Raw genomic sequence first — 10,861 nt, 5'->3', positions numbered from 1 at the left:
GGGAGGAGGAAGGGAAGTTCTCTTAGGTCCATCTCATCTCCATATGCACTGGTAGGAACAGGGTTCTGAAGACACACTGCAGCAATAAAACACCTCCTGCTAAGATTACTACTGCACCATGTGTGCTGTGTTAAAGTGACCAAGGAGAGACTTGATCTCTGGTTTTGCCACTATTTGACTTAACCCCCAAATGATGGGTGCGCTGCAACTAAGGCCACAGAATATCAATCTGAACAGACTGGAGGAGGCTTGAACCAAGAATGAGATTAAATAAATAAATAAATAAACAAATAAATAAATGTCCTGCATCTAAGCTATATTTTTCAATCCTACATAAGGTCAAGAGAAACACATAGTAAGATGAAGGACAAGTGACTAAGGTGACTTTCCCTACCTCAAACAAAAGAGCTAATGGAGCTCTTACCATATCAGCGATAAGGACAGTGGCAGGTAACATGTGACACCTCTCAGGGTGCTTTGTACATGTCTTGTTTTATGACCATGATGATGTGATAGAGTTCCAGCCCCAAGAAATACCAGTGTGATTGCCACCTGTCCCACCAAACAGGTCAGCACTGATGTTTCTGATGTCAGGGACAGTCCCCATTAGGCAGGGAATAAACTGTGGTGTGTACAAAACAGAACAATGAAAATACGAAAAGTCTGAAAAGCAGGTCAGAGCAGTGGCCACACTTAGCCCAGAGGAGCGGGAGAAAGAGAAAGTCCTTACATCTGAGACCTTTACTGCTTACCTTGAAATCTGTATCCTTCCATCTGTACACTGTGTGATGCCCAACAGTGTACCCACTAAAGAGGACTTTCAAAGGCTCCCGTCTCCCCAGTAGAGAAATGAGTTCCCAGTTATCAGAAAAGCTCACTATAGTCTTGTTCTGTGGTTGGAAAACAAGTCAGAAGTGACAACACTGATTAGAATTTCAAAGAAATCAGGCGGTGGGTGAGTCACTGTGAACACAAGGAGCCCCAGCTCTCTCTTGTCCTCCTCTGGGGAAGACTCTGAAAGTTTGATTCTGGGTGTTTTAGGCCATTTTTCTGTTGTTCCCGAATACCACCAACTGGGTGAACAGTAAATAACAAAAGCTTAGTCTTCACAATTCAGGATGAGGGTCAAGGGGCTGCAAGTGCTGGGGCCTTCTCCTCCTGGGAGCCCTGCTGTCTGCAGGCAGCAGGAGTACACATGGTTTCCTTCCCGCTCTGAAAAGGTTAATGAGATCTGGGGCTCCAGTTCTAGAGACCTCATCTAATCCTAATTAGACCCCACCTCTTCATACTGTGACAATGGAATTAACTCCCACCAAGAATTGGATGGAGGCATGCAGACCATAGAAGTAGATAGCCCAGGTGACAGTAGATTCTTACTATATGCTTTTGATCATCTTCCTTTCTTAAAAGAAGCAAATTTTTAAAAAACAAAAACCAAAACCCATGGACTTTATAGTCAAATTCCATAAATGTGGAGTTTACCCATGCATTCTTGGATAATAAAGCACATCTCTTTGGGTCCTATTTGTTCTTCTGTAAATGAAATAAATCACCAATAATCCTGAGGGGAAAGGATCAAAGCTAGTGCGTTTTTTTGCTGCGTTGGTAAGCCTCCTGCCAAAATGGGATAGCTTTACAGCTAGGTGAAGCCTTCCAGTCTCTCAAACCTCATGGGGGAGGGGGTGGCAAAAAGCAGATAAAGAAACTCAGCTACATCAGCAAGCACATGTGCCAGAGCGACACTTAGTACAGCTATGAAAGACAGGCACATTGGAAGGCCTCCCAAACCTGAAAGTCTTGCACTTCTTACCAAGCAGAGAGAGGGGATAAAATAAAGGAAGAAAATTAAAACTCTCATTTGTTGAGAATCTACCTAATACTGGTTTCTGGACCCAGTGACACCACAGATCTTCACAGTGGTTTGCAAGGGTCTAAACTGGGGGTATAAGGATGGACTGAAGGACAGTTTGGTAACCACCTTTTCTAAATTACATCCGTAAGTATTTCTAGCCCTTTGGAAGTCCGTTCTGGATGGTTCTATCTCACCATGGCGGCCAAAGCCTTGAGTCTGAGAAGCTGCCAGATATTCAGTTTCTGACTGAGAGTAATGAGGTGACTTAGGACCTGTAACACCCTTTTAGAAGCCCGGTGACCATGCATGGCCCCACCATGATCTGCTTTCTTTCTGCCTCACAGTGTGATGGAGTTGAGGTGGACCTGAGCAATATCTTCCTGGAAGGCATTGCCATTCTTAACATTCCCAGCATGTACGGAGGCACCAATCTCTGGGGAGAAACCAAGAAGAACCGAGCTGTGATCCGGGAAAGCAGGAAGAGCGTCACAGACCCAAAGGAGCTGAAATGCTGTGTCCAAGGTAAGCAAGCATGAGGATAATTGCTCCAGCCATTGCCCGGGTGACAGAGTGAGCTGGCAAGCCACAACAGAGCCTACATCAGGTTCGATAAGGTCCCACAGCTGCCAAGGACCCGATGCTCTGGGAACAGGCTGACTCATTGGTCCTGGTGTTACAAAGTTTACAATCTATTTGAGGAGGCAAGATTCACAATGAAGGAACCCTAAACAATAGTCGTAGGCTAACCAGGGCTCTAGGAGGTCTGGTGTCAAGTGCTGCTCCTGCCTTGGGTACTAATGTCTTCCAGTGTCTACAACCAATAGTTTGCAACCTGTTCTCACCTCCCAGAGCAACATCAGACCCCACCCATCACTCTTGCCTCTGGAAGCCCTTCATCCAAATGGCTTCTAGAATTTTCTTGCTCCCAGGTTTTCTTGGTTACCCTCCTGCTTCTCTTTTCTCTGGCCTCTTGATATTACAGGGTTCCCACACAGGTCTTTGGCCTTCTCTATTCTGTCTGTACCTCACTGATGGCCTCCTCCAGTTGTAACCCTGTGTATGAGCCTGTGATGCTACCAAATCTGGCCTGCTTGCCCCATCCCAATACCCCAGGTTCATGTATCCAGCAATCTGTGCCACATTTCCTTGGTGTAAGTAACAGACATTGCCCTCTCAGGATGTCCAAGGTTGAACTCCTGTCATCCCTCCCCCCAAGCTATTCTAGCCTTCCCCAGGACTCAAGCCCAAACATTGGCTTCATCCTTAATTCATGTCTTCTTACATTCACTCCATAAGAAAACACATTAGTTAACGACTTCTTAATTTGTTGTTGTTGTTACTATTATTATTATTATTATTATTATTATTACTGATTTTATGTAAATGGGTGTTTTGCCTGCATATGTATCTACACACCATTTGTATTCAAGTGCCCATGGAGGCCAGAAGAGGGTATCAGATCCTATGGAACTGGAGTTACAGACAGTTGTGAGCTGCCATGTGGTTGCTAGGAATTGAATCTGGGTACTCTCAGAAGAGTGGCAAGTGTTCCTAACCACTGGGCCATCTCTCCAGCCCCATCTCTCCACTGCCTTTTAAAAATGCCCAGCATCCAACTGCTTCTTCCCACCTGCTTTCTGACCACCTGGATCTAAGCCATTATCTTCTTCCTTCTGAATTACTAGAAATCTTTCTCTCTAGGTTCCTTATTCTAGCTATGCTATATGTTTGTGGTAGTGTGGTAGTGTGTGTCTGTCATACCAGGACTCAAGAGGCAGAACATGACGGCAACCTAGACTGTATACCTGAATTAACCCTCCAAAGCAATCTGCTCTTACCACCACAGAAAGACCCCTGAGAAAAATGTCAGTTTATGACACAGACCAAATCCAGTACTCACTCCAAGTAAACACCAAATGTTCAGTGTGGTCTGGAGCCTCATGGGGTCTAGCCTTCAGCTAGCTCCTCTAGGGGTCTAGTCTTCAGTAGCTCCCAGATCCCATCTTCTGCATGGACTCTCCCCGTCATGCACACTACTTCTGTCAATCATGCAGGCTGCTTGTGTAAGTCAACTAGTCCTTTCCAGAATAGGGGGCAGTATGTCTCGGGCAGTATGTCTCGGAGGCCCTCAGCTTGAAACGCACAAGGATACAGGAGAGCTTTCTGTGACACCCTTAAATGACTTTCATCCAATTCCTTCTCAACCAAGGACTCAGTCAAAGCTTCTGGCTACTGATTCTGATTGGTCACAGCCTTCTTGGTATCTCAGTTGCCAGGAGAGTGGAGGGGTGAGAAGCTGGGCTGAGGACATTGCCATGGGTACTGGACCAGCAGGAGAGGACTGGATTCTAGTACAGGTATTGCTAACAGCCCTTTTTTTTTTTTTTTTTTTTTTTTGACATCTCAGTTTTTATTGCTGTAAAACCAGCTTTTTAGGTAAAATCTTGTTAGCTGGGTAGATGGGGCTAAACAAGATTGAGTCCTAAACTAGACTTGTTTTGTGAAAAGATTCCTGGACTCCAAGCTACCTACCATTGAAGGGAGGGACCCACCTACCATTGAAGAGAATGGTTACTTGCTTATTTCACATGGATCTATATTCTGGAGAAAGGTAATCAAGAAACATCATCTTCATCTCTCTTTCCTTTTAAAGTGGACTCAGGAATATTTCTCTTTTGCCCTCTTAAGGCCCCTTCATTTCACACAGTAAACTTTGCAATTTGTATGAATTATTAAACTGAGTAATGCATTCCTCTTCCCTCCCTAGCAGGAGAAGCTGTGGGTGCTAACAGAGCAAGGGAAATATTGGAGGTTGTATGCAGTTCCTGACGCCCCTCCCCACCAAGCTCCCTCCCACTCCACCCCACCCCCTCCCACCTCCCTGGCATCCAGCTCTATCAGAACAGAGAAGGAACTGGCAAAATAGAGCCCTCCCCCATATTCACCCTGGGGGTTGAGGAAGCTCTTCCTGGGATCATAGTCTGCCTTGGGGCTCAATGTCAGCTTCTATCTTTTCCTTAAAGGTCTGATCTTACATTTTGTGTTCTTTAAGCAAGAATAAACTGTTGATCACTCTCAGCTCTTTTCTACAACCCCCTTTTCCTGTCCCCAAAATGCACTGTCAGAGATGAAAGACGAAGCCCCCTTCCTGTTCTTCAACAGGAGTTAGCTGACCAAAGCAGAGGCCCGGTAGGAGCCCTGGCTTCTGGGCTTTATATAGATCTCAACTTTGAGCCTTTCTCCTGAAAGAGCCACCATCCCATAAGAGTTAAGTTGGCAGCAGGAAAGCTAAAGAGACAACGTTTGTTTTGTTTGTTTGTTTCTGGGTTCCAACTCAGAACTCTGCCTCTCTCGAGTATACGGCCTGGGGTATGTCCTTTCAGGTTCTTGGCATTGCATTTTTGTTACCTGTAAAACAAGCAATCTGGAAATCCTATCTTGAGACTTCTAACAGCTCCAAAAGAAATGCCAGTCCTGATTCGGTGACCTCCTTGAGAAGAGTTATCTGCATATTTTTTCTTCTGTGTGTTCTGTCCCAGGATTTCCGGGTCAGTAGCTAAGGGCAGGGAGCTCTCTCTGCAGGCTCTTCATTGTGGAGATTCTTGACTCCTTGGCCTTTCCTGGGAGGAAGGGTCAGGGCAGAGTACAGGGAGAAGGATCTCATCATAGGAAGTACAGTAGAAGGCTTACTGCCAAATCTCTCAGCAGACATCAACCTTTCTCCTCAGAAGATTGACCCAGCAGAGTAGGTTCTATCAGAATGCAGGCTACTGAGGGAGCAAGAGGGATGGGTATGGGGGATCTCGCAGGTGGACAACCTGGGCTTAAATTTGGGCTTTATATTTCTCGGTTTTATAACAACTTGACTATGGTCCCACCTCTCAGCTTCCTCATCTATAAATTCGGCATAATAATACCTAGCGCCCTTACTGTGTTAAGAAGATGGTGGGTGGAAAAGTACCTGTACTCAGTATGAGCTCAGACTTAAAAATAACCTCCCTCTGTCCTCTTCAACACCTAGCATGCAAGTAGGGGTCCGGTCTGAACACTTCTGTCTTCGGCATATACCCACAATGAGAAAGAGCAAAGCAAGCTACTGGGCAGACTTCAGCTCAGCCTTGACCCAGCGCAGAAAACTTAGACAAACAACTGTACCTACTGTCTTCCTCTCTAGGCTTCTCAGATTCCAGAGATAGAGGTTAGGGATTATGAGTTTCTGAAGCCCTATTATCTGTCCCCAAGTATCAGAATCTAAGAAATAAGGGGCTGGACAGTTGGCTCAGAAATTAAGAGCACATAATGATGCTCTCTCAGAGGACCAGAGTTCAATTCCCAGGATTCACATTAAGTCCTAACCACTGTAACTCTGGTTCCAGAAGACTTGACACCTCTAGCCTTTGCAGGTTCAAGCACCCACCCCCACACAGATAGAGACACAGACTCTGAAATAATAAGCAAATAAAGTTTATTAAAAAAAATGAAAAGCATTTGATAAATGAGAAGCACCTAACATCAGTTATCATTAGTTCTGGTAATAAGAATAGTCAGAAATAATCTCTATTTTTTTCTTATATTCTATTATAGCTTGCAAGTGATCTTATATGAACTAATATCTAACCTAAAACCCATGGAAAAGATTATGTACCTAGCTAAATGAGCCTACTTCATAGTTTGAGTGTGGGGGTGATGGTGGAGGGGGGGAGAAACCCAATCAGTTTATCTCAAAAGTAGCATTGGAACCAAGACTTGGGTCTATGATTCCAAATTAGCCCCTTGAGACTAGTGTCCATCTAGAAAATGTACTAAAGAGACTTCTGTGCGTGTTGTTCAAGCCAGGCTGTCACAACATGGGTGACATGTAGATAGAGTCCAAGGAGAGGACCCAGTCTACTTGGTGACACTCTGCTCCTCCCTGCTAATGAGATACCCATCTCTAGAGCCCCCAACAGAGAGAGCAGCTTTGAACTCCCAGGGCACTGAGCTCTCCCTCTATCTCATCAGAATATTGGTTGTAGGTTGCCCTGAATTGTGGGTTGCTCGCCCTTATCAGCTCTTTCCCTTTCTGGCCTAGAAAGCAAGGGGGACATATGTTCCCCAGTAACCCTTTCTTTACTGCTCCAGTGTCAAGCAGTATGAGCCTGGGAGAGCGAGGCCCAAAACATGAGGTGGACTGAAGTCTCCTGAAACAGCCAACTTTATTCAGAGCCTCAGACAATTCCTATACCCTGAGGGTTAAGAAAGGTCACCTGAGTAAAGTGCTCAGGAGTTCAAGCGGTACACAATCACAAGGACAAGCTGCACATGGCAAAAACATGTTTTCCCATAGAGGCACATGAGTAACAACAGCTGGGGTAAACTCACTCCTATCGGCTACACCTGGGAAAGAGCAGGAAAACACATTCCAAGAGCAATTGTGTTTTGAAGAATCTGATACCAGACTCTGGTTGTCTTGGACTGGTCTCACAAGCAATCAGAATTCTCACACAACTCCTTTCTTGGCCTGTGTTCTGACAACCTTTGTCCTTTTCACAGCCAAGAGGGTGTAGAGTGTTCTACAGAAAGGGTTTCTGTAAGGAGAAAGAGAGAAAGAAATCCTGCCTTCAGTGGGCACATCAGATAATAGATTCTACGGGACAGGATGAGGCACAAGTGAGATTGATAGAGAAAAATTCTTAGAACATGAGAAGTGTTGAATGTTCATTTGAGACATGAGATGTGCTGGCCATCTTTAAGTCATCCAGGTGCAGCTTAGAGAAGTTGTAGCTGAGAGTCTGTGTGGAGTGGAGGGATACCCCAAAGGAGAATTAAAAAACAACTCAGGCCTTGTCACCACCACCCATATGTGTCCTTAGTGACTGTCACCAAGCCTCCATTTCAGCACCTCACTAAACAGAAGAGTGATGGGCTCCTTCCCGCAGGACTGTTGTGAGAGTTGAGTTACATCATCCTTGTGAGCACACAGCTGCACCTAGAGCTGGATAAGGCCTTGGTTACCAGTCGCCACAATCACCACTTGGTGTTGAGTAATACGAAAGAGACAATTTAGAACCCTTTCTCTTCACTTCTCCTTCAGACTTTTGGCCAAAATGTCCTTTAAATCACCCCTGGCTCTAACAGACAGAACTTCTTGGGTTATCACTGTGACTATCCTTAAAGCGCATCTGGCTGTTGCTGCAGGCATAGGAGGAGCAGACTGTCGTCTAGAGATGCAGTGGGAAGGAACAAGGGTCTGGTCGCCAAGTGAAGCAGAAATAGAGGTGAGCGAGTGAGGTTGGAAAGCAGAGTCCTTGGAGGTCTGCCATTCTGGATGGCACCAGTCCAAGATATAAATGAGAGACTTCCTACGCACTCTCTCTAACCCTCAATCCCGTGTTCAGCCTGGGATTAGTTACCCCCACTGGACCTCTGGCTATCTTACATGTGGTTTCTTTATCAGTCCCCCTTGAGCCACAAATAGAGTGTTCTAGAAAGTTCTAAACCAAAATCTCTCTAGATTCTCACCAGATAATAATTTCTGCCATTCTTGGTAAACAGAACAAGGGTCAGACATTTCTGGTAGAGAGTTTTGAGTCATTCTTACAGCATTACAGATAGGCTTTCCGTCAGATCATCTAACATACATGCAAATGTACGTACCACGAAAAGACTTCCCCAGCCACGAGGAGACTAGCACAGCATGGCCTCAAAAAGATAAACCCACAAAGAGACACAGGAACTGTGATAAGTGCTAAGAAGAGCCTGTGGCTCCCAGGTCCGGATGAGGCCAACCAGTCAGTGTGACTAATGCAGGTACACCCGAGGCCTCGACAGCCAGGTGCTCGAGCCTGGTGACAGAAGCACTCTCTGTGCCCATACGCGTCATCCTGCTCTCCCAGATTCAGAGTCTCTCGAGGAAAAGGAAGCAGACTGCAGTGCAAACCCCCTGGCATGCAAGATCCCAGGGCCCTCTGCTCTGACTCTGCTACTCTGCAAACATAGACGGATTGCTCACTTGAGCATGCTGCCCCGTGCGTTTTCACCAATCAAATGAACCAACTAAAGCCAGGACACAGATACCCTCCAGCCACCTCAGAGGTTCATACTCCCAACTGGGAAACCACAGTTTGAGTCCTCAGTCGAGACTTAAAAATAATGGTGAGCATAGGTTTATAGTTTTTTGTGGCTTTCTTTCCAGTTCTATATAAAGTCATAACAGAGTAGGGCCTGATAGGTTCGGTGTTGGCCAAGGCTTTTCTTAATTATCCTAAAGATTGTACATTTAACGGGGGTATAGTACTTACTTCCTGTATCTGTGAAGAAAAAAAAAAACAAACGCTGACCAAAACCAACTTAGGGAGGAAAGGGTTCACTTGACTGACAAGTTGCAGTCCGTCCCAAGTGAAGCCATGGCAGGAACCTAGAAGCAGGAATCGTGAAGGAAAACTGCTTGCTGGCTTGCTCCCCATGTCTTATTCAGCTTGCTTTATCATAAAACTGAGCACCACCTGCCAGGGCTGGGATGGGGGGTGGGGGTGGGGGGAAAGCACCATCATAACGGTCTCTCCACATCAATCATTAATCAAGAAAATGCCTGGCAGGCATGCCAACGGCCCAATCTAATGAAGGAAATTCCTCAGCTGAGGTTCTCTCTTCCCAGGTGACTCTAGTCTGTGTCTAGTTGACAAAAGCTAACCAGCATAAAGATCTCTCCTGTGGGTTGTTGGCACAGGAGGAGGCATGTGAGCTCTGAAGGGCCTCAGGAGTTCTAGGTGTGTGTGGAGGGACTCTTCTCGGCACTGGAAAATTACCATGGCAACATGTGTCATCTTGTTAAATGTTTGCAGGCCTACCGAAAGCCTTTATTTTGCTGTGCACAGGAAATCACAGCTCTGCCATTCAGCCTTTCAGCAGCCCACGCCAGCATCAACGAGCCCCAAACTAGTCATTATCTCTCCCTTCTACCTATCTCTTGCTCCTCTCCAGAGCCCACTGCCTCTCCACACACACACACATGTTCCCTGCCTGGTTAGCGTCTTACCTGCTTCCCAAGCCAGATCCCAGAGTCCTGCATCATCCTCCGCCCCTGTGAGTCCTTTACTGGGCATCTCCCTCAGCAGACTGGAAGCTCCCTAGGGAGCTCCAGATGTCATAGTCCTTGTTCCTGGCAGAATCTCTTGAGGCCTTAGATGGACTTCTGAGTACTGGTTGGCCACATGAGTGGGGACTACACATGGAGTCCCGGTGGTGAGCTGGGGGGGGGGGGGGGGGGGGGGAGGGGCTGTTTTTAAGTTGGACTATCAGGAAAATGGAATTTTTGTGAATGATGCCGGCACTCAGGATCCCAGGGCCTCTCTGACAGTGACAAACTTGCATTGCGGCTTGGGAAAGCCTGCCTCTGATCTCCCCCTCTGAGCTCCTCTCTATTCCCAACTGAGTCTGTCAGGAAGGAACTGTGGTCTGTGGAAACTCACAGTGACTACCAGGATTCTGCAGGTAAGGCCAGCCTTCCCCTCCCCCAGTCACTCCCCCTTTTTGTAGCTTCCAGATGAAAGCTGCACAGTGTGGATTTTAGAGGCCTGCTTCAGTAGGAACAGACTTTTTTTCTATGTAGTACTGAGACTCTGGAACCATAGGTCTCTTCAAATTTTAGTGATTATTTTATCCTCTAGATGAGGAAAAAGAAACAGCAAGGTGGAGTGGCTTACCTTGGTCAAACTTGGATTGAAATATAGGTCTTCGGTCAGGGCGGCGGTGGCGTACACCTTTAATCCCAGCACTTTGGAGGCAGAGGCAGGCGGATTTCTGAGTACGAGGCTGGCCTGGTCTACAGACTGAATTCCAGGACAGCCAGGGCTACACAGAGAAACCCTGTCTTGAAAAACCAAAACAACAACAACAACAACAACAACAACAAAAAATAGAAGAAATATAGGTCTTCTAGTCCACAGAGAACAATCTTCACTCCTCCTCAGTCTCCTAGGGGGCAGAAAATATTTTCTTTTCTTTCTTTCTTTCTTTCTTTCTTTCTTT

General features: G+C 46.1%; 1 protein-coding gene across 3 annotated transcripts in view; it reads left to right on the top strand.

Moving 5' to 3' along the window:
* Positions 1-10,861, top strand: part of Dgkg (diacylglycerol kinase gamma) — a 187,292-nt gene that overhangs the window by 150,662 nt on the left and 25,769 nt on the right. For all 3 annotated transcript variants that reach the window (XM_031363514.1, XM_031363513.1, XM_031363515.1), the window contains one exon: positions 2,197-2,374. In XM_031363514.1, coding sequence (XP_031219374.1) covers positions 2,197-2,374 — 178 coding nt within the window. The remainder of the gene's footprint in view (positions 1-2,196; positions 2,375-10,861) is intronic.

The sequence above is a fragment of the Mastomys coucha genome, unplaced genomic scaffold (genome assembly GCF_008632895.1).
Source record: "Mastomys coucha isolate ucsf_1 unplaced genomic scaffold, UCSF_Mcou_1 pScaffold12, whole genome shotgun sequence".
Taxonomy (NCBI): domain Eukaryota; kingdom Metazoa; phylum Chordata; class Mammalia; order Rodentia; family Muridae; genus Mastomys; species Mastomys coucha.
This window is presented reverse-complemented; position numbering and strand designations above follow the sequence as displayed.